Source organism: Aulonocara sp. 'chitande type north' Nkhata Bay, linkage group LG20 (genome assembly GCF_057382095.1).
Source record: "Aulonocara sp. 'chitande type north' Nkhata Bay isolate Kocher_YH1m ecotype deep benthic linkage group LG20, A_spYH_male_GT1.1, whole genome shotgun sequence".
In the NCBI taxonomy this organism is placed as follows: domain Eukaryota; kingdom Metazoa; phylum Chordata; class Actinopteri; order Cichliformes; family Cichlidae; genus Aulonocara; species Aulonocara sp. 'chitande type north' Nkhata Bay.
In genome coordinates this window covers 34,007,531-34,031,738 of record NC_141363.1, presented here as the reverse complement: position 1 = coordinate 34,031,738, position 24,208 = coordinate 34,007,531, and the positions used below count along the sequence as shown (strand labels likewise).

Here is a 24,208-nt window from a genome sequence, read left to right as displayed (position 1 = left end):
AGGAAAAATATCCTCTGTACAACATCGGCTTCAAACCAGGCAGTGAATCAGTACATGAAATATTCAGATCCTTTATGTAAGTAAAAAGACCACTACAAGAGTGTAAACTATGCTACTCAAAAAAATAAAAAATAAAAATAAGGGAACACTTGACCATCACAGTGTAACACAAGGCCAGATAAACTTCAGGGAAGTATAAAGCACTGTGCATCAATTTCAGCTACATTGCTGCAAATGGAAGTGACAACAGGTGCACTGCAGAGGCAACAAAAGGCAATCCCCCCAAAAGGGAATGCTTTTGAACAGAACATTGGTCTCTTCTTATCCCTCCTGACTGATTTTTCTTTAGCCTTGCCTTTTGCTAGTTCCCTTGTCACTTCAGGTTGCATTAGACCTGCAGCTTAGTCAGGTTTCACAGCTCCTCCAGAGTGGCACAATCCATATGTGTTGTTGCAATAAGGTTTGCTGTGTCTCTCAGCACAGTCTCAAGAGTGTGGAGGAGATGCCAGAAGACAGACTGCTACATGAGTGAGTGGAAGAGAGCCATAGAAGGGCTTCAGCCCAGGAGCGGGACCTGTATCTGCTCCACTGCACGAGGAGGAAGAGGAAGATCACTGCCAGAGCAGTAGAATCAGACTCAGTGAGCATGACATGAGAGTCCAATGTCCTTTGATGGGACCTGTGCTCATAAACCAGTGGCATGCAGCTCAGTCAGCAGGTCTGCCACTGGCACTGCACTGTTCTCTTCAGAAATGACAGCAGGTTCACACTGAGCACGTGTGACAGACATGAGAGAGTCTGGAGATGCTGTGGTGAACAATATGCTGCCAACAGCATCATCTTTGTGATATACTGTGACGAGTTCCTTTCATGTTTTTGAGCATTGAGCTTGTTTAGAAGTGAAGGTCCTTCATGACTTTTACTAATGATTTTTTTTAATCATAATTACCTGGCAGCCCATTCAGTTTTTAATTACTGTGAAGAAAATCTGAAATTTTCTGTTAGTTCAGAGAAAATATCCCTCTTTTAATATTTTACAATGGAACCACTGTAAAAACAAACAAACCCAAAAACAAACAAAAAACAACAACAACAACAACAACTGAAATTTCTAAAGTAAGCATTAACAAACAGGGTCCTTTCTGTTTTTTAATGGTTTATAATGGTTTATCTTTTACTTACTTACTCTGGTGTAGCTTGCCAGGCTATGAGAATACTGTAAAACTAACCAAAATATAGCTACGAGTGGAAAATGTATTCCTTTCTCTTATTTAAATTCTTTTCTAAAGCCATCCAGTGGGCCAAATTGAAGCCTTTAGTGGGCCTTTCCTAGCCCCTGGGCCACATGTTTGACACTCCCTGTAGTAGGAAGCTAAGCTAGTTCATATATAGTTTTATGAGGCACCAGATGAGAGTTTGATTTACAAAGGAGGAGACAAAATTCAAAAGTAACAATCACTAAAGCAAATAAACCTTATAATTAAATATATTTGATTAGAAAAAAATATGGATATAAAGCAGAAAATTGGAAATACTCAAGTACCCATTTAAAGTAAAATACTTACAGTTCTTATTCTTGAGTAGTACAGTACAGTCCATGAATAAAACATTCAGTTTCTTTCCACCATATGACTGTACGTAAGAGAGACATCATGCAGTCATGACTGTAAACATGTGGAAAAGGCTTTGCTTGAATCACATAAAAATGTCTATATATATATATTTAATTCAATACACATTCTGCAACACATATAGCTGTTTATGTAGCATTTGAGATAAGAACTGCTCCAAGGCACAGTGCCGAATGTTACAGGACATTTAATGTCAGAGATGAGGACTTTTTTTTCTCATGCTGAGGTATTTAGGGAGCTCAATGCATCTTTCATGACATGTGATAAATATTTTGTGATATTAACAAAGCTTGATTCAGCCATGTTGCACAGCCGGATCTATTTTTCACGCCAACATCCAGCTGAGGATAAAATGTCATTGTTTATTCATGGGTCCAATCTAAACGTGGCACATATCATTATTTTTCCTTCCTGTGTAGCTCATAATGATCCTGTTTTGGGGAGAGTCTCCTTCCACATCTTTAGACTGTCTAATAAAAGATGCTTTTGAGTTTCATCTTAATTTCACCTCTGTTTTGTTTTTATTTTTTAATGTTGCATCTTTGGAGATCACCAGTATTATTAAATTGCTGGAGTATTTATTTAACGTATTGCACTTTATTGTATTGTTTTGTATGGTCTGTTTAGTTCCAAATACCACTGAAATTGACTTTCTTTATTGCGTTTTTGGCCTCAAAACTCAGCAATCTTTCTAAATCTTTAAGTCTGTATTTCAGTCCTTGTAATGTACCCCACTATATCCTTATCCCCTACAGGGATAACAGGCTCTTTTCTCTCTGAGGCTGCAGTCAAACAAAAGAACTGCTCATGTCTTTTTTAATTCATATGAGGAGTAATATGACTTTAATCCTGGCGTTGGGATTGTCTGTGTAAGGAATGAACCTGTGGAAAATTCAGTTTTCTCCTTTGTGTGCTGAAATTATTTTCTTTGAATTTGACTTTAAATTACAGAGGGTGAGTGAAGTCATCTGCTATGTGAGAGTCTGTCCTCTTTAAAAATGCAATAACGTACATGGCGTTAACTATCACCTTCTAGGTTGATATTATAAAGGTGGAAATCATGAATATCTTTGCAGATTCAAATCACTTTGTTCCTTTAACTTCAAAGATTCACTGATTATGCAGTTCCCTCCCCTTTTTTCTCCCAAACTTTTTCTTCTTTTAGAGTTCAAAGGAACTTCAGTACACATAAGGAATCACTTCCCTTAAGCTGGAAGATGTAGCTCTTACTCCTATAACAAAAAACAGTCAAAGCACCCAAATAGTTTCTGTTTAACAGGAAATAATGTTCTCTGAAAACCTTCTGCCAAATTGGCTGTTCACTATTCTCTCATTCATTTGGATTTTGCCTGACAAATATAGGTCCGGTATTTACTTTCTTTCAGCTCAGCTTGAATACGTAAATGTCTTGCTCTTTTGATCTGACATTTGATTCTAAACAATTACAGTGGGAAGTTTACAACTTTTTCTTTTAACTCCCATTCTGTGGGAAAAGTTAGGTTGTACTGTATTGTGTAGACTCACAGCTTAGAGCATCCATTTTAGCTAGCAGCTGATCAGTTCTTAATACAACGCAAGTGTGCTAGAAACAAAGCTAGAAGAAAACAAAAAACACAGACAGACAGATGGATGCTGCCATAATATCGCAATAGAATTTTTTTCATCCAAATGACTCATTTTGTCAGTTTTACTATTATACACCTTTCAGGTTTTCCAAATGGGCTTATTGTGTAAGAAGCTAATTAGTCCAAATTGTCTTCACCAATCAGGCAAAATGTTACAATCCCTGACAGGTGCTAATAATAACTCTGATTATCTCTCTGCAATGGCACCTGCCATGGAGAGGCATGTATTGAGTAGCAGGTGAACACTCAGTTCTTGAAGTTAATGCTCTGCAAAAAGGTAAAATGAGCAAATGTAAGAATCTGTGAAGTGCTGACAAACAAGGGACAAACTGTGACTGCTGGATGACTCGGCCAGAGAGTTTCCAAAAAAGCATGTTTTGCGTGAATGGGTGGATGACTGGATATGTAAAGCGCTTTGGGGTCCTTAGGGACTAGTAAAGCGCTATATAAATACAGGCCATTTACCATGTTTTGGGGATTTTGAGTGTTCTCGCATGTATGCACCAGTTCGAACCAAAGTCCTTCAAAAAGGACTTTTAACAATGTGTCTGGTGGGAGGCATGCAAGTGGTCCAAGATGAGACAGTGATTGAACCAGTGGCATGGGAGTTTTAATCAGGAGTCATGTCACTCCTGAGTTAGCTTGTTCTAGAAAAAGTGAGAAAATAAGGATTTGTTTTGGTTCTTAGCAAAATAGTCATTCGGGTAATACTAGCAGTACAACATAATACTTTTGTGTTTCAAACACATTCATGGATGGAGCCTGATCAGCGCTCGGTGTATGGCTTATTTAGTGAGTCAAAAATATACAGTTGCAGTACACATTTAAAAGTTTACAGTTTTACAACTGTTTATTTCGGTCCTGCTATCTTGGATTGCTAACTTGGGGTACTTTGGTCTGCTGCAACTTTCTGATTTGCAAGTCCAAGTTGAGGGGGCGTTCTTCTTCTTCTTCTTATTCCCTCATTTAAACAGGTAATCTTATGTGAACAAAAAAACATACAAAAATTGAGTCAACCACATAAACCAACACATATTACAACGCACTTACTGCATCTCCCTTAGATAAAACAAAGGGCGTTGAAAAAAGTTGCTTTTTTCGGTTGCTCTAGCTGGTTAAGTATTTAGAAACGTGTTAGTTTAACTCAGCAACGGAAAGTAAAATAAAATAAAATTCCTAGACACAAAAACAAGTTTTGTCCGTTACTTTGTCTAAGAGCCAGGACAAAATAAAAATGAAAACGCACAGTTAAGTCAGTCACTGACTTAAATATATGCCAAGTAGCTGTTCTTATATGCCCAGTGAATCACCAAAGCCTCATTTAAGCCCCGAGGCAAGTTTGTATATTTTAAGGATGGTGATATGCTTTGATCATTTTAGACCAAAGTTAACAATCTGTATAAATGACTTGCTCAATATTCTATTGAATCCCTGAAATATCGATAGGGTGTAAATCACTGATTCAATTATATTTTTAAATAAATATATCCCAAGATAACAAATCCACTTTAATCTGCACAGTCTCTGAAATCCCACCTCTCGCTCTCTCTCTTTTTTTTTTTCTTCCTCCCGGCTGCCAGCTTGTGTAGTGCTGACATATAAAAAACAACTGGAGTAACTAACTCGCAGGTGAACAGCAGAGCTTCAGTCCACTGCTGCTTGCAGACAGACATAAATGAGCGCGCGGGGGGAGGAAACCTCACGACTCACCACAACAACCAACCGTCTGACTCCTAAACAGGTTTTCAGATTCCTGAGTAGGGTATAAAAAAAAAAATCTCCGGGTCTGACCTGAAAATCTGCGGACTGACTGTAAGGGGCATGCGTGCAGCGCAGCTACAGAGGAACTCTTTATGAACGGGCTGAAGTGCCAAGAAGGATTTCCATTTCTCCCACAGCTCCGGCTTTCTTCTCGCTGTCGCGCAGGAACGACGCGTGCTTCACTGGACTTATAATCGACCAGCGAATTTCCAGGCTGATGAAGCACTTTGTCAGCCCTTATATTGTTCTTTGCTTTTCTGCAGCCCAGCGAGAAACCTGCAAAACATCATTGTAGCGCAGCGGTGATGGACATTCGCTTTGGCGTCTCGGTTATGCACGCATTGGAGTCATTGTGCTTTTTTTCAAAGGCGCTACTTCTGCACACATCTCTCGCTCGCCTGACTTTCTTTAAAGCTTAAAATGTTTTGTCGGTGTGTATGAGCGATGGCGTCCGAACCGCACCAGGTGACGGAGAGGTTATCTGCACGTTTGGACCTGTTCGCGTGGATAATGAGAATTTATGCCACAGGTGAATGAATATTTTCTGTTTTGAAGCCGCTTTCTGACTCTGGCATACAACTCGAGAGGGCTGCACGGTGAACAATGGATCTCAAAGTGGAAACCGAAGAAATGGAGTCAAATCAACCTCCACCCATAGAAGTTTTTGCGCACAGCTCGACCCTGCACGGAATCTCTCACATCTTCACGTACGAGCGGTTCTGCGTCAAACGCTGCCTGTGGCTCGTGTTTTTCTTGGGCTCTCTGACCTTCTTGCTGTACGTGTGCGTGGACCGGATCCACTTCTACCTCGAGTACCCTCACGTCACCAAACTGGATGAGGTCACGACCCCGATCATGACGTTCCCCGCCGTCACTTTCTGCAACCTGAACGCTTTCCGCTTCAGCCGCGTGACGCGCAACGACCTGTACCACGCAGGGGAGCTGCTGGCCCTTCTCAACCAAAGGTAGCTGTTAAAGAAAAGTTAATAGAGAGCGCTCCGAATTTAATTTCCAACTCTGCCTCCGCTACAGGAGAATTACTGCATTTAATATTGCCCTTTTAGCTGGGCATTTAAAACGCCCCATATTTTACACCCCACTGCACCAGTGGTTAGCACCGATGCCTCATAAAAAGAAATTCCTGGGTTCGAACTCCGGAAGGGTGGAGTTTGGGTACTTTGACTTCCTCCCACACAAACGAGTACAAATGTGCAAAAACATGCACGCTAGGTTAATTGTGTGAATATGAGCTGTGCTGCCTAGTGGCCTGTCCAGGGTGTAGCTCACTATGACACTATGTCCTATGACAGCTGGGATAGGCACCAACCACCCAACAGGCGTACCTGCTTTTCACCCTATGATAGTTAGTAAAGTAATTCACACTTTCAAAGTTTAGATAAAACATTTAATGTTTTTATCAAACGTTGTTCCAGATTAATTAGCAAATTGTCTTTTAATATTCTGTTTTTTGTCCATTTAGACATATTTTTAGAATAAATCATACATACTTCTAGGTGATATTTTCAATACAGGAATGTAACAGAGTGGTTGTATTTTGCAGCATTGTTACTGAAAACTGGCAGAAGTCTAAGAAAGACGAAAAATAAATTCCCTCCCACCTGATGAGCATGGCATATGCACTAAAATAAGTTTACACTGACTTTTGGCTTCACTTGGGATTCCAAACCTGCTTTCCTGTGGAAAGAACTCTACTTAACCCACTATGCCACTATGTCTTACCACTTTCTACTACTCTATGACCTCTGTGGTCAAATTCTTGCATTACAGGCTAGAGAAGGTGCAGTAGTCTAGTTACTTCTTAGATCACTTAAACTACAATGTGCTGAAAGGTTAATCTGGATTTTCTTTTAAAGTCCAGTGGCCCCACCTTCAAAGCATACCCCAGTTTTAAGCATAGGATTGAGTTCTTCATCCCCCACTGGCAGTTTGCACTCCTTTATCCAGCAAGCCCTAATAGTTCATACCTTGTTGAGTGATTCAGGGCTTGGAGAGAGCATGCTTGGCAGGCTTGAATTAACTAAGGCGTACTAATCAGAAAACTCCAGCCGCCTTGTTGGTGCAGCTGAAGGCTCTGGGTAATGGAGCTGGAAGCAGCGTCGTACTGTACAGCATGCACAGGAGGAAAAGATGTGGAAAGTCTGCTTCCTTTGATTGCAAGTGAAATGGCAGACGCTGTGGGTATTTTTTTTTTTATTTTTTTTTTATTTTTTTTGTCGTTCACATACTTACATCCTTCATGTCAGTGAAACCTCACCAAAAATTCTCCTCCTGCACATTAAATCTACTCAGTAGATTTTAAATGTTATATTACGTGGAGGTGTTCAGAATGAATGCTGATTATGATCACGCACAGGGCTGTTGAAGAGGCAGGCAAAAACAAGAGGCTGCGTTAATCCTTGCTTAAGACGCTGTTTGATTGCTTTCCCTGTGGTGTTGTAATATTTTTTTTTTCTTCCAAATGTCAACAGAGGTAGCAATAATGCAACAATTAGCAAGATTTTGACATTCACTACAATCAGGGCTTGAGAGCATTTCAGGAGAGTTTGGACCGTTGTTTCACCCGAGTCATCAAAAACACGAAAGTGTCCTCAGATTATGCCAGGCTTGAACATGTTGTCTGTTAAAGAGATCAAGGAGAAGACTCAGCATCTGGTGGGTTTACTTTAACATGGAGATGGAGACAATTTCTATTCTAAATCTTTAACAGAAATTGAAGTTGAAGAGTAAAATTAGCTTTGTTTTCCTGTGAGGCTGGTGTGGCTGATGATCAACACTTGCCATTTGGATTTTTCTACATCAATTCATCTCTTAATCCCTTTGAATTTTTTGTCAAAGTTGGCCACCAAATCAGAAAGGGGTTGAATTTCCTTCTAAGTTTCTTTCCTTGTGTACTTATCTCAACTCTTACACTCTGAAGTAGGTTTAGTGCTCATTATCCTGCCTCCCTTGGCAAGGTAGAGAGGCGATGCAACAACACACTTAGCTGTTATACCCCAGCCAGAAATGAAAGTGCTCGTGGCATTTAAGATCATTCTCCACCTACTTCCCATGTTTGGAGTCACTGGTCTGGGAAATGTCTTGTGGCATGATATTTAAGCTGTGCACATACTGAAGTGTCACTCTCTGCTGATCCTGTCAGCTTGTACTTCTGGGATTTTATCTCATAAGTGCCTTCTTGGCAGGTTTGTCCACAGTACAAACAGCAGGGAGTCAATGCCTCTCCTCAATTAAGTTCACTTTCAATCAAACAAAAGCGCTCCCTGCCCCATCCTAATAAGGTTAGGCTCTTCTTAATGTCTAAAATCTATGAACTTATTTTTAAACCAGAATGAAGCTAGTTGTTATTGATCTGTTGTTTTGATGATTTCACTTAGTTGGATGCCCTTTTGCCTTCCGCAAAATGAAAAGAAAAGCATTTACTGCACCCTGTTTTTATAAGAAATTTTAATAGCTTGGCATAATTGCACATTACCGACTCCATTCTTAAAGTAAGCAGCCACTGGATCTCATTCTTATTCATGTTGCACATAAAACACATGGTGTGTATTAATTGTATTTGCCACAATAAAAGACCATATTCACAGTACATTCATATGAGAAATTTCTAAAAAATCCTTTCATTTGAAGCAGCGTTTGAGGTGGGGTGAGAAGGGGGGCTGGAGTAGTCTGCTCTTTGGTGAGTCCATTAAAATGGTGACATTTTTAATAATAGCTCAGTGGGAGATCACAGCAAGGCTGGAGAGCGGCTGCATTTACAGCTATTCTGCTCACTTTTAATACAAGGCAGCGTGGTCAGATTTTTGTGAGCTCCATTAAATGAAAGTAAATTTCCCAGTGCTACCGATAATGCTGCGTATGATGTGGGTTGTCTGGCTCCCCACTACGTTACACATAGGCCTTTATAGTTAAGAGTCTGTCAGGAGAAACAGACGAAACCAACAGAAATGTAACTGAATGCCAAGCTATCAGTGAGGCAGAGCTATGTTAAACATCATACATGATATTACAGATGAGAAACTCATTAATATGGGTATTAAATGCTAAAACACAGACCTAATTAGGCTTTTTGATTTTTTTTTCTGTTTAATATACTATCTTCTGCTTTTAATGTTCCCAGTGTCTCCTGTTTCCCTGTCTTTGCCTCTCTCTTTCTTGTTTCTATGCTCGTACCTTAGTTTAACATTTATCATTTATTTATTTATCACTTCCTTGCCTGCATCTTCGCTTTCTGCCTGATTGTTTCAGCCTGTGTCTTGCCTTCTGCTGTCTGATTTCCTTCCCCTGTGACTGTCTGTCCTGGTTTGATTGTTTCCTCATGTGCGTACTTGGTTAAGCAGCTTTTTGTGCATATGTAGTCTTATTTTTACCTTTGTTCATTGTCAGATTGTTTGCTACCTGAACCTGTTTTTATGGGGAAAGAGTTAGCTTTTTATTATTTACTGTACTTTTCCTTGGCATCCTGTGAAGGTCCCCACCATTAGCAACTATACAGATATCAATTGTGGCCACTCTAGGGTTGGTTAGTGGATGCTACTTTATTAATATTCCAAGATGGCTACAATAACTATGCAAACTTTTTGATGTTAAGCTTGTTAGCTAGCTGACATTTGCTAACTTAACTAAAATGTGTATTTGATATAATTGAACGAAGTGCACAGACAAAGATTCAGAAGGTAAACAGACAATCTGATAAAAGGACAAAACTATGCACTCACTGGCCACTTCATTAGATACACCCGTTCAATGTTAATCAGCAGATTACATGGCGTCAACTCGTTGCATTTAGGCATGTAGACATAGTCAAAATGACTTGCTAAAGCGGGCAAGAAACGTGAGTTAAAAGTTCAAAAGTGGCGTTGTTGGTGGTGCCACACAAGCTAGCCTGGGTTTTTGAGAAGCTGTGGGGGGGGGGGGGGGGGTTCCAACAGAAGCATCTTCAGGTTTTACAGAGAATGGTCCCCTCCCAAAAAAGTATAAAATATCCATTGAATGGGAATGCTTTGGGAGAAAATGAATTCCTAATGCCAGAGATTGGTGGAGACTAGTCAAAATGTTTCCAGCTGTTAGGAAGGCAACAGTAACTCAAATAACCACTATTCAGAAGAGTATCTGTGCGAGTACATTAAGTCAAACCTTGAAAGATATGGGCTACAGTAGCAGCAGATTACACTGGGTGTTACTAATGTCAGACAGAAACGGGAAATGGAGGCGACAGTTCACCTGTGCTCTGTTGTGGTCTGATGAGTCTCGAGTTCTGCTGGAACATTCAGATGGTAGAGTCAGCATGAAAGCATGGCTCCATCCTGCCTTGTACCAGTGGTTCTTGGTGGTGTGCCCCTTAGTGGCAGTTGATCATTGTTCAAATGCTTCAGCCTACAGTGACTGTGTGATTCCATCTTGTCAACATGGATCAAAATCTCAGAATTTTTCCTGCACCTTGCTGAATCTGTGCCATAATAATTTAAGGCACTTTTTAAGACAAAAAAAGAGTGCACCCTGGTACCAGCAAGGTGTAGCTAATGAATTGGCTGGTGTGTATGTGTGTATGCACACTTAGAGGGCTGATTTCAGAAAGAGACACAATTAAGGTGAGCCAGAGGGCTCAGGAGCAAAAGCATGGAGATACACAGAACGAGACTTCAAAGTAAAACCGGAAATAACAAATAGCTTACACTGATGGGGAAGCACAGAAGGAAGGAGAAAATTCAGCAAAAGGACAGCAAACCAGCACATATAACAGGGACCATGACTGTATTTGAGTATGTTCATGAACTGCTAGCTGGAGAATGCTCTCTGGGATGTGGGTGCACATGTTTCTTTGCTAATGTCCATAATCTAAGTAACAAAACTAAGTTTTGTTGATTGATGAAACAAAAATGAGCTTCTGTCAAAATGATAGAAAGAGCACCATGTGAAGCAAAAAGCCATCACGTTTCCCACCATAATGTCTCATCTTTCAAACATGGTGGTAATTCTGTTATGGCTTCCTCTACCAGCTGAACTGTGACCCAGAAATATATTAATGATTCCATTGTTCTGAAAAATTCCCTTTTTTTTTTTTCACCATACCTCTGCCATGGATTTAAAAGATTTAGTTACTTTTACTTCTGAAGGAGACAGTCAGCTTAAAAATTCACATGAAAGTTTAACCAAATGTTCTGACAGGCAACATAATCCAGTCAACATAAGGTTGGTTCAAATTGAAATACCATGCAGCCTGGAACTGTTGCAGTGAAGGGACTACTGGGTTAATGGCCTTGTACAGCTCCTGTCTCAACTTTATAATGCACTGTAATATAAAATAAAGCTTTACACTTTGGTAGTCCTTGTCATCTGAGAGGTGGAAAATGCCACAGAAAAACCATCTTGTACATTTTTATCGTCTGGTTTCTGCACCTTATGATTCATTGTGCAGTATTATTTTTAGGTTGAGGAGAGTAAAGGTTCACTGGTGTAGACGCTCATAAATTTTCTTGGAAGTGTACAAAAGCACCTTTACAAAGTCTATGATAAGGGAGTGATTGTTAACTGCTGGGATGTGCTGCTCAAGCAAGCGGCTGAGTCCATACCAAACTACGAGACATGAAATTTGCAATTGCTGAAACATTTCTATGAACTCTCCTTCTCTATCTGATTTCAAAGGTATGAGATCAGAGACATGCACCTGGTGGAGGAGAGCGTTCTGGAGAGTCTCAAGGTCAAAGCCGACTTCCACAACTTTAAACCGCGACCCTTCAACATGCGGGAATTCTACGACCGTACCGGCCACGATATCAGTGACATGCTGCTCTCCTGCCACTTCCACGGCACCGAGTGCAGAGCAGAGGACTTCAAAGTGGTAAGTCATTGCTCCAGAAGATTTGATCAGAAGATTATTAAAGGATTACGCTCTAGTCACATTGTTTCTATAATTGCTAGTTTGCAACAACCGAGCTGTAATTATAGCTGGGAATTTTTCTGAAACCTCTCATATATCTGACAGAATAACTGTCTGCAGAGCCGTGAACAAACATTGATGTTTTATGTCAGTCCAGGCTTTTTTGAAGCTGAAATTTAATTGATAGAGTGCTTTATTAAACAGGCTGTGACAAAACAGAGATAAAAATTACTGTGTTAAACTTTAAAAAAAACAATTTCCTCAGTGCATTTTGATGGGCATGCCTGCTGACCCAAGTTCCCATACTGAGTCATCAGCAGTTCTGCACACTCATCCATACATGCATATTACAGTATGCAGTGCACTACACTCAGTGTCAACAAATTTCACAACTTTTAATGGTAACTGTGCATGGGATGATCACTCACTTTTGCACTTCTTTATATTTTGTCAGGAAAATGTGAAATGAAACATGTGCAAGCAATTCTAACAAGCTTAGAAGGCTTTCGTTGGTATGAACACCTTTACTTTTCAACACAGCCTGAAGTCTCTTAGGCAAGCTTTCATGTAATTTCTTTAAGTAGTCTTCAGGAATATTCTCTAGGCTTCTTGAAGGACATTTAAAGCCTTTCTTTGGATGTTGGCTGCCTTTTGTTTTGTTTTCTGTCAAGATGATAATGCTGAGGTCTGAGCTCTGAAGAGGCCAGTCCATCACTGATGGTGTGTGTGTTTGTGCTTTATTTCTATCCAGGTATGCCTTTACTGCATTGGTAGTGTGTTTGGTATTAAAGCTGTAAGTGTTACCTGAAGTGCTAGTATAGCTCAGCAGGGGTCCAGATGTGATTTCAACCTGGGCTGTTTCCTCTCTGTTGTTTCCCACACTCTCTTCCTCCTTTCCTGTCTACTCTACTCTGCTACTGAAAAATAATAAAGGGGGGGAAAAAAACACTTAAAATTGGTCGATACATTAAAAAAGAAGAAGAAGGAGAAGCTGTTGCCAATCAGATGTTTTCCAGATTGTATTGCATGGTGGATCAAAATTGGCTGGTACTTTCTTCTGTTCCCAATTCCATCAATTTTGAAAAAAATCCCCAACACTCCTTGCTGAAATGCAACGGCAAACCATAACAGAGCCTCCACCGTGTTTTACAGATAGCTGAAGACACCCACTGTTGTACCTCCCTCCTGAACAACTCCTCCTCCTCTTTGCTATCTTTGGCTTTTTTTTCTTTTTTTTTTTTCTTTTTGGACAGTCAACTAAACAAATGGGAACAAATTGTTTTCTGCAACAGGCTGCAACACTGGCTCATCCCTTGAGTTATGTGCTTTTTTGGGATTTAATGTTTTATACTGTTTTGACAGAGCCCCTATTTTGTTTCTCCTATATTAAAGTACAGAGGATGCGGTGTCAAGCATTAGCTGTCTTTCTTTTATGGCTCCAGTTGTTATGTTGGCAAATGACCAGACTGATAAAAGTTGCCAACCAGGGACTGAGATCATGACGCGGAGTTGTGTTGGCTGCGCTCGAATCCCAGATGGGAATGAGCAACAGCTGAAGTCAGCACCTCGGATAGTTAATTGCTATGTAGCCAATGAAACTAAATTGAAATTGCAAACCATTAATCATATCTGCACACACAGATACTGAACCAATCAAATGCAACATTGACAGTCAGAACAAACACCTTGTGGTAAATCCAGTGTAAAGCCATCGTTACAGAGATCAACATGAAAATAAAGCTTTTGATAAAATAACCAGCTTTATACTGTAAGATTTAGATCAATTCTAAAATATATATATTTTAAAGCATATATGTGGCAAAATTTGCCACAGTACGTGTTGTTGTATGGGCATGTACGCCATTTCTTTTAATCCCAAGTGCACGCAGATGTTTAAAACCCCCATTTTCACTTCTGTGAGTCTTCCGTGTCTTCTAACAAGTTCTTGTTAAAGTAAATGATCAAGCATTGTTTTGAGCTTTTTAGTTATTTCGCTTGAATCCCTTCAGCTTTTAAAAAAAAAAAAAAAATGTTCGCGTCTACCTTTTTAAAATAAAAATGGTTTTTAGTGTTTTTAATTTTATCCTTTAAACAATGAAAGGGAGGCATTGTTTGAAAATGTGTTGTATATTTTTACCCCAGGAAGACTAGATGTGCTTTGTGTTTATAGCTAAAGGGGATCCTAATAAATAAAACAAACCAGTAAACAATGTGCACAGATGTCCTTGTGGAGAATGGATGTGAAATAATGCACTGGAGCTGGCAAAATTTGTTTAAGCAGTCCACTGACATTATATATGTCTGCCTGACTGACTGGAAAAGTACGTTTCCCCTGCAGCACAGGAGCAGAGCTGCCCGACTGTAATGTCTCAGCTATAAAACCTTCTGCTGACGCCGGCCCACCCAAACGCTGTAGCCAGAAGTCACTGGCAGCAGACATGGTTTTTAATTTGGAGCTGAACATTGATCATTCGAAACGGCGAGCTCGCTGAGTAGATTGGATTAAGTTCAGTTGTAGTTGTTTTCCTAACAAGATTTCCGTTTACTTTCTGTGAGCATCTCTGTTACTATCTGGCAGATATTATTCACGGGAGCACGAGTCATCAAAGAGTTTTTACCTCGATCTAACCAGCAGATTTGAGGAAGAACAAGCGTGCATGTGCAGTCCGAAGAGATTAAATGACATACATTCATCCACAATGACACCAGAGAGGAGCTCTTAAAGCTGCCGCTTAGTGTAGCAGCTGCACTGGAGTAGCTTTGAAGTGATATTTCTGCTTATGGGCAATTTTGCCATTTTTCCTGCTAAACCAATAAAAGCAAAGCAACTGGGTGCCTTTTTTTGAGTCTCCACATGTAGTTGGAAGCAGCACTACTAGAGTGTCTTTTTTTAAAAAACAGACATGCCTGGTAGCAAGTCGCAGCAGCTCTGATCTATTTTCATCTCCCCGCTTTTCTTTCAACCATCTTCAAATTTAAAAAAACAAAACCTCTTAGATCTCTGCATGGTCAGAGCAGTCACAGCTCTCCTTGCTTGCATTAGAGTAGTTAGTAGATCTTCTAAAGCAAGCTTCTGGGTTGTTTCTCACTCCAGACTTAAAACAAAAAGAGCCTGTACCTTTAAGATTGTGGCTGCTAAACCTCTGATTTCATATTTCATTTTCCACACCCACACTATTTGTATTGTGCATCAAGTCTAGTTTATTGATATAGCCCAAATGACAAATTGCCTTAATTAAAGGACTTTACATGCAGCATATGACAACCGATATTTTAGCTCCTCACTTTGGTGTCTGTTTCTTTTTTTTATTGAGACACTTTGAGTAGTGTCCTTCCTATTTCAATAAATTTTATTGCTTTGAGGTTTTTTTTTGGTTGTTGTTGTTTTTTTGTTTTTTTTTTACCTTTTTATAGTGGTGAGATTTAAAGGGACAGGTGTGTTAAGGAAATAAGAAGTCTCTTTGTCATGCTGTGCAATCAAGCTTGGAATTAAATGTGGCTTAATTATATTGGTATTATAAATAGTTGTTCAAAGAGGTCACACTTAAAGGCACACTCACAATAGTCCTTTCACACTTTTCTACAGTAGGGGTCAAATAAATGATTTTATGAATATGTATTGGTTTGTGGTGCAGTGGTGAGTGCTCCCCACTCATAGGTGAGAGGTTCTGGATTTAGATCTGAGGTGTGTGTAGTGTGTGTTATTCTCCCTACACATGTGTGGGTTTGCTCCAGTTTACAGTCCAAAGACCTGTCTGTTAGGTCAACTAGTGACTGTCAATGGGCCGTGGGCGTGCATGATTGTCTCTCTGCGTTAGCTTGCTGATGGTCTGGTGACCTGACCAGTGTGTAGACCAACTCTTGCTCAAAACAGCCTTTTGCAGCCCTTTGCAAGCCTAGCTTGATAAGCAACAAATGGAAAATGGATGTTTAATACTGTCAAAGGAGCTTGCAAAGAAAAGCGTCTGGACTTCTTTAAGTTGCTTGATGACGTTTCACCTCTCATCCGAGAAGCTTCTTCAGTTCTAGGGTCAAATGGTGGGGAGTCCCAGATTTAAACCTAGTGGGAGTATCCCCCCCAAAGAGGGACAAAGGGACCCCCTGATGATCCTCTAATCGCCTGAGCCAAGGTGTGAAAATGGGTGTGGGTCCCAATCAGCCAGAGTTTCGGGTGAGCTCATTGTGAAACCTGGCCCCACCAGGTGGGGACTCCCCACCACTTGACCTTAGAACTGAAGACGCTTCTCGGATGAGAGGTGAAACGTCTTCAAGCAACTTAAAGAAGTCCAGACGCTTTTCTTTGCAAGCTCCTTTGACTACGATGACCTGGATGACTGAGAACCTTCACAGACGATGTTTAATACTCTTGTAATGAGGAGTCGCATATTTGTAGCTTAATCGCTGCTACTTATGCTAAGACACACAGTTGTATGCTAGATGACGAAAATGTGATTAATGAGGAACTTCAGTGAACATCATTCAATTCATTAAATTGTAGGGCTGAGTTGTTAGTGGGAAACGTTTCTCCTCATTCCAACACAGTAAATTGTGTGAAGAGAGAGAAATTCTCTTTGAATACCTAAAGAGATGAGCTATTTGAGCTTACAGGTGCAGCCTTAAGTTAACTTGCATGAAAAAATCTAAACTATAATATATATATGTGTTCCTAGGGCATTCAAATCAGGACTATGAAATAACAGCTGAGGGGCAGCGCACTAATGCAGACAGAGTTTAAAAAAAAAACATTAAGAGGGTGAAATTACTTAGTTTATTATTTTATTATAATGCCCATTTCCTCTGTATTAGGTCCATCAGTTCAACAACAGTTACATTCTCCACACTGCTGCTGTTCTCCATTTAACATAAATTATATTTTCATATTCTTAGTCCCCTGATTTAAAGCTTCTATTGTTTTTTCACATTAAAAGGAAGCCTGCAAGACTGTTAATATGAAACTTTCCTTGATGGAAACTGGCATTATACCGAATTTAATGAGACAACAATGACTTTATATTAACTGGAGAACTGGAAAAAAATGAAGACTTAAGGTCTTTTTCTCTTTCAAATGAAAACCTGACTTCTACCTTATTATTACTGCAGAGCGCTAATTATTTCTGCACATATACAGAATATTTAAATAGCAATTTACATGCTACACAAATTGTATTAGTATTTTGATGTGCTATATCCTTTCTAAAGCCAGTGCTTCATTTCCTTAATCTTTTATCTCTGTTGTATTCTGTTGTTTTAATTAATTCTTTATCTGTTTCCTGGACTCTTTAGACTGTTTCTTTTGCTCTGCATGACAGTAATTTCCTCTCTAAACAGTGATTTCTCCCTCCTTTAAAAATGCTTTGAGGGGGATGTCATTTTGGGCTCTGTATTTTTATTCTTAAGCCCTGACAGAGAAGCTTTGCATGGTTCTCAGTTCAAAATGATCTTTAATGTCAGATCTTGTTCATGGGCATAAGTTTGTGCTGAACATTGGTGTTGTCAAGATCTCTGTCTAAATAAATAAATGAATAAATCTGGGTAAATTCCCAGATGATTAAACATGCAACTATTTTGCTGGTGATGAGTAAAGAAAATCAACAGCCTGTTTATGCAAGATAATTCATAATTTTATTGGCGGGTTATATTGGCTAGGTCTGATTATCGGGGGGGGGGGGGGCATAACCTCCCTAACCCCCCTGTAAATTACGCCCCTGATCTTTCTACATACCCTCAGTTTATACTCTTTTCTGGCTCCTTTTCCCCTTTTTAAGCAGATGACTGTAACTTTCGTCGTACAGCAAGATTCAGAGATGATTTTATTAGCTATATTCCCTCCATATGACATTATACAGAGTGACCAGAAAGGGGGGGGGGGACATTTCATACAGTTGTCTGTAACCTGACGTCATTGATGATAAGGTTTATTTGCTTGCATTATTATGTCAGACTTTGGCAGTATTTAATCTGAACATCTACTGTTGTAATATTGTGTGCAAAGTGCTTATATTAACGATCTAAAATATTTGCTGTCTTGTTTTTATGGCATCTGTCAAAAACTTGTTTCTGTATGCACATTTTTATACTTCTACTATATTTTTATAATTTGAGCCGGCACACAGGACTTCACTGAGAAATCAAAAGTTAATCAAGCACAACATTCAACCACTAAAACATTTTTTATTTTTTATTTTTTTTTGCTTTTAATGATGCAAGTAAATAACTAATTTGGCATTTTAATTAAAAATACTAATGTTACTAATGTGCTGAATTATGAATGATTTTGGTAATTACCAGTACTGTTAGGGCATCTATGGCATAAACATTACATTGGGTGCTGGTCTAATAATGTATGAATGGCAAAAAAAACAAGACAAGAATAAGAAGTTCCCTTTGGCATTAATGTACGTATGCGTGTGAAACCTGTTGACTTTTTATAGGTTTAGGTTGAGGCCACCTGGAAACAAATCTTCATATATAGTTATATATAGTCAATATAAATTATTGAAAAAATAAACTTATTTGAATTCTGAGGGTTTTTTTTTATTTTATTTATTTTATTATTATCAGGTCATTATTAAAAAGTCATTTGATCCTTGCCATGTCTTTAACTTAGGTAAATACAATCTTAAATGTCATATGTCATATCATTAATTGTTTAAGAAAAACATAATGCAAAATCCTGTGAAAAACTTAAGAATAACCTCACTGCTTCCATAGGAATTAAGGGGATAAGTAACGCCTAAGTGCTGCTAATCAAATGCATTGGATTAATCGATCACCTCTATAAAAGAAGACGTTTTGATGGTCTGGTTCATTCAGCTGTATGTTAACATGATGCCAAGGTGGAAGGACATCAGCAGCGCAATTCTGGCTGCCCACTGATCTGGGAGGTCATTTCCAAACAATTTGAAGTCCATCACTCTTGGGTGATTTTTTTTTTTTTTTTTTTTTTTTTTTTTTTTTCCCCAACAAATGGAAAACATCCAGTCTTCCTGGGAGTGGCTGTCCCAGCAAATTCAACTCAAGGTCAGATCAGGTAATGCTTAGGAAAACTGCAAAACAAAACAAAAATAAACAGCTACTTCTCAGACATTACAGGGCTCAGTTAGCATTTAAAATTTTAAAGTTCATGTCATTATAATTAGAACAATTTTGGTTTGTTTGGAGGGTTTGCCAAGTAAAAGCTTTTTCTTGGATGGCCACAAAGGACATTCTTTACAAAAAAATCAGTAATTAACTTCAGAACAAGGGTTAAACCTCCTAAAGAGAAAAATGAGCAGATTTCTTTTTTAATTTAAATATTCTGCTGTAAGACAAGTTTCCCCACTTTTTCCCCCATTTGGTCAAAAAGCAAACAAAGCATATCAGCACATAACATCTGTTCATATAACTGCTGAGCACGATGAGCACGAGGGGTGATGATTTACCTGAACACACTGCAGTCACTGCGTCAATCCAGAGTTAAAAGTGGGGCCATCTGACCAACAAGTAAAGTTTGGTTAAAATTAGGTCATGCGGCAGGATAACGATCCAAAGCACAGCAGCAAATCTACAAAAGAATGGCTGAAAAAGAAAAGAATCAAGGTGCTACAATGACCCAGTCAAAGTCCAGACTTCAACCTGACTGAGCTGCTGTGGCGGGACATTAACAGAGCTGTGTATAGATGAAAGCTTGCAAACTTCAATGAACTAAAGCAACATTGTAAAGAGTGGGCCAAACCTCCACAACAGTGATGTGCAAGAGTGATAACGTCATACAAAAAACAATTATTGCAAGTTATTGCTGCTAAAGGTCCTGAATCATGACATTTACTTCTGTATTTTGGCACCATTTATCTACAGTAGTCTTCAAAAGTCTTGAACTTCCCCTCATTTCTTTATCTTTTGCAAGAAAAATGGCAAATGGTTTGAACACTCTTAAATTATGTAACCATACCAGGAAATGCTGCATAAAAGGCCACAACATAAACACAGCACAGTATATGTCATGTGTTGTTGTTGTTCTTAGGTCGAATTTAAATAATTTTAGACTCTGCTAACGACCAGATGGGTTTTTTTTGTTTTGTTTTTTTATATGATGTCCTGTTAAGTAATAATCTTTACCCCTTGAAAGCCTGCTAGGAGTAACCCTAGAAGCTCTTTTCTGAACTGAGTGATTTCTGTCATATTTCAGACCTGCTTATAGAGCAAAATGACTGGGTGTGCATCAGGAGTTTGTGAGGGTGGTCTCTTGGAAAAACTCTGAAACTATTCTGATGGTCATCAAACTACATCTTCGTTGATATTTACCGAGGTGTCAAAACTCGCCGTTAAAGATACACGGGAGGTTGTCAAACATTGACTTTATGGGGGAAAGAGTGTGTGCTTCCTGAACTTTTTCTACCTAGCCACTATATAATCTATATATGGTGGCTAAAGAAGTTTCTTCACACTGTAATTTCAAAGTGTATTCTGGCTGTTTCAAGGTAGTAATTGTCACACATTACAGGAGGAAAGAAAGAGCTGTAAATAATCATTTTTATGGCTCAGTTCTATCTAGGTGTGTCATTTTCAGGGTCTAGCTGATTTACTAGACGCTTGAAAAGAAACGAGTCACACTTCTTGTTAGTAGAACCTACGCTTGATTTTTTTTTTTTCGCAAGTAGAAATACTCATTAAAGATGACATTCTGTTAAGATTACATGGTCTGAGATCACCTTTCAACCTACCTTCAAGTTGCACACAGAAACATAACAAGGTTGGTAATGAGTTTTTTCTCTCCACAATAGGACATATTTATTCCACCCAACCAAACAGCCCCTTGAACTGAAAGGTGAAGATTGCAGTTGTGTTGTGGTGCTTTAATGACACAGCCGATGTTGGCCGAGCTGCTTGCCCTTCTCTTTAACCCAAACATTGAATTGAATCATGATTTTCTTTTTCTTTTTTTTTCCTTCGTAGAATTCAAAACTGCTTTCTGGTTGCGAGCACATGCTCCCAAACATTTGATTAGTTCTGCCTCAACAATTCATTTCAGCACTGGAATATGAAATGTGCGCACATGAATCATGTAAATAGTTGTTTCGTGTCACCCCGTTCCTGGCTCTGTAGTTCTGAGTCTAATACACGTTCAGACATCTTATTGACCTTTATGTGTTTTTCTTCTAATTTGTGGGGGATGGATAATTTATGTAGTAGTTAATATCTGCTGCACATGTGCCTAAGACTGTTACTCAGACAGCCCCCACATCCTCTCTACTGTGTCTACTGTGATAGGGCAATTTCTCCACTCTTTGAAGAGCAGAACGCTGCTCAGGAAATTACATCTGGCCAGAACATAGTGGCAGCAGAGAGGTGTTTCCCCTGGAGAGGTTTAAGGCCTTTATTTCTCTCCTCTCCACTTCCTTTTGTTATCTACATCACCGCGTAGCTCCAGAAAACTGGAAAATACACTTCCTTTGAAGACTGTCTTTGATGCATTGCGTTGTTAATCTTTTCATTGTTTCATTGCAACATACTTGATGAATAAGGAAAGAGATATATCCCAACAGACTGTTCTTTGTAAAAAGATCAAACACAGAAAAGAGGCTGATAAACTATTCCAAGCTGTTTGTGACACGAATACAGACTGAAAACTCGACTGAACTGACAGGATCACTTCTCTCTCTTTTTTTCTTTTTTTTTTTTAAAGAAATATTTTTATTCCATATAATGTGGAAAACGAAAGAACTATTCTGCACTTGTAAGATACCTCAAGGGTAGATTTTTCCAAATGATGGTGCATGCGGAGAGCTGACAATACTTTATCGTTTTCTGTTGAGTCGTGCCAGCTTATTTCTCCATATTTTTGCAGAAGATATTTCCTCTGCTGTTGAGTTTCAGTGTATTAAGGAGAAGCTCCCAAAAGAGAATTATATGTTTGAAATGTTCTCATAAAAAATCTTAAACATGTTTGTATTGGCTTGAAAATAAGACTCAGTTTGACAGAAGACTTTTGAGTTTAATTAAAAGTTGATGTCCGAGTCTTTATTCTACCTATCGAAGTGTCAAAGAAAAAGCAAATGCACTTATTTGTTGTTTTGTAAACATTTGCATGAGAAGCTGATGTGCCTTAGCACTACTGCTTACTGTCCTTAGATGGTTCAGGTCTTAGCACATTTTAAATTTGTAATTACATGGAATCTGTTGGTGATGATACATCGATTAAATGTGATAAGCTGTAGAAAATTGTAAATCTGTTGCCATCTACATACAAAATTCGCATTAAACAGAAATTTAGTAACTTCTTACTTTCAGAATCCAGACAGAACCTCAAAGATTTGGTACAGAAATTAAGAAATTTTACCACAAATAGTAACATAGTTGCTGCAGGATGGTGACTGACCTGCAAAATGGCATATGCACTCAGCAACCTTTCATTTATATAGGAATATAACCAGAATACAACCGGTTGAGGTGATTCCATGATTGCACCACTGGAGTAATTCGGTAAATACGAAAAAATAAAATTATTATTTTATTTTATTTTATTTATTTTACTCTGGTGTGAATGTGGGCCATTCACCGTCTCACCAAATGACTTCAGTTCTATTGATTTACTGTATTATGTTTGTGTGTTGAAAAATTGGACAGCTGGAGCAACACAATTTCTCTTAATTAAATGGAAACAAGGCTGTGAGACTCTCCTGTCTGCAAACAAAAATGCACCGATGCAAATTAGTTCCTACCTAGAATCGAGGGCACTAAAAATTTCAACCAATGTGATAAATCCTGGTGTAAGATGAGGGCCTGGTTTTACCCAACATATTAAGGCTGTAACTAAATCAGCCGTTTGGTATTTTAGAAATTTAGAGTGAGTGAGAGTGTCAGAGCAAACCGCAGAGAAACGTATTCATCCTTTCATCTCCTGTAGAGTTGACTAACTACAGCCGCTCTTCTACAGTGTAGACGCTACATTTCATTCCGAATGGTGCAGCTGGGATTTTAAGAAAAACTGGCTAAAGGGAAAACATCGTTCCAATTCTCTGCTCCCTGCACTGGTTTCCTGTAAGATATAGAATTTACTTCAAATTAATACTTATTGTCTATAAGTTACAAAATGGTTTGGCAGTAAATATTTCTCTGACATGTTTAATGAACATAAACATGACAGGTCTTTGTGATCTGCAGGAAGTGGTTAGCTGGTGGTATTCTGAAGCTGAACAGGGTGAAATGGCATTTAGCTGCTATGCTGCACACTGTTTAAAGCAATGATCTGTGACGGTGCTGTTTGAAAAAGAGAGATTGTGTTGGTTAGTGAGCTTTGGAGGTGCTTGATGGCAGATTTTATTTTATTTTTTTTTATTATTTTTGTGCTAAGCTAACAGCCCACTGGCTGTAGCTGTATAAGACAAGTAGGGTTGCCAACTCCCTGAAAAATAAATAAGGGACACCTTGTGGCCAGGGCCGGGCAACCCAGTTGTCTTCACCCTTCCCAGTGTGGTAGCTCTTTTTTTTGTGTGTGTGAAATTATTTTTTAACCATTTGACTTGAATTTGATTTAAGCAGATGCATATTCTTTGTGATATGACCATATGGGAAACAAATGATCATTTAGCCATTTATTTTTAGCTCAAAATGACAACATTAACACAGTAAAACAGGTCTCTTTCTTAAACAGAAGCCTGTCATGCTTAACTTTTGAGAATATAAGTAAATCTTTCTTTAAAAGAACTCTGTCCTGCTTAACTTAAAATTATATAAATTAATAGAAAGCAATAGAACGAAAAATATTCTTGTAACAGTGCACATATAGTGCATTTAGTACAATTGGCTTCAGTTGAGGTATTATTTCAGCTTTTCTAATGCTAATCAGCTGCTCCTGTTTGTAAACCCGCTTGTTCCCATGATTACGCACCTTAACTCATCATCATTATTCATCTATGTATTACTTTTATGTATTATTCATCTATTTGTTGTAATCATCCATCCTTGCAGTTGTTTATTACACAAAATAAGTTATATTATCACACTTCTGGCCACATAGCGCTGATATTCACTGCACATGCCCATATTAACCTTAACCAGAGGGTTTAAAAAAACAAACCAGTGTTTACATACCATATCTGCTTCTGCCGTGGCCTGGTGGACAAAAAATTGGTTAAGGGTTCCCCGAGCTTTCACGCCCCTCATGTTCTTCTTGTGCCCACCACTAGAAGCATGCCTATGGAAAAAGTGCGCCGGCACACAGTGCAGTGCGCTTTATAGGTGTTATCGTGCACTTTCCCAGCCAGGTGTTTTTCTTTTCCCATTCCTCCCTGTACTTTTGCAGCCTTTTTTCT

The 24,208-nt window shown here is 38.9% G+C and overlaps 1 protein-coding gene across 1 annotated transcript in view; it reads left to right on the top strand.

Annotated features, from left to right (window-relative positions):
- Nucleotides 1-4,874: 4,874 nt before the first annotated feature.
- The window catches only part of LOC147306071 (acid-sensing ion channel 1-like), an 88,380-nt gene continuing 69,046 nt past the window's right edge, over nt 4,875-24,208 (top strand). The window contains exons 1-2 of the mRNA XM_086277469.1: nt 4,875-5,982; nt 11,681-11,876. Coding sequence (XP_086133595.1) covers nt 5,621-5,982; nt 11,681-11,876 — 558 coding nt within the window. The 5' untranslated portion in view covers nt 4,875-5,620. The remainder of the gene's footprint in view (nt 5,983-11,680; nt 11,877-24,208) is intronic.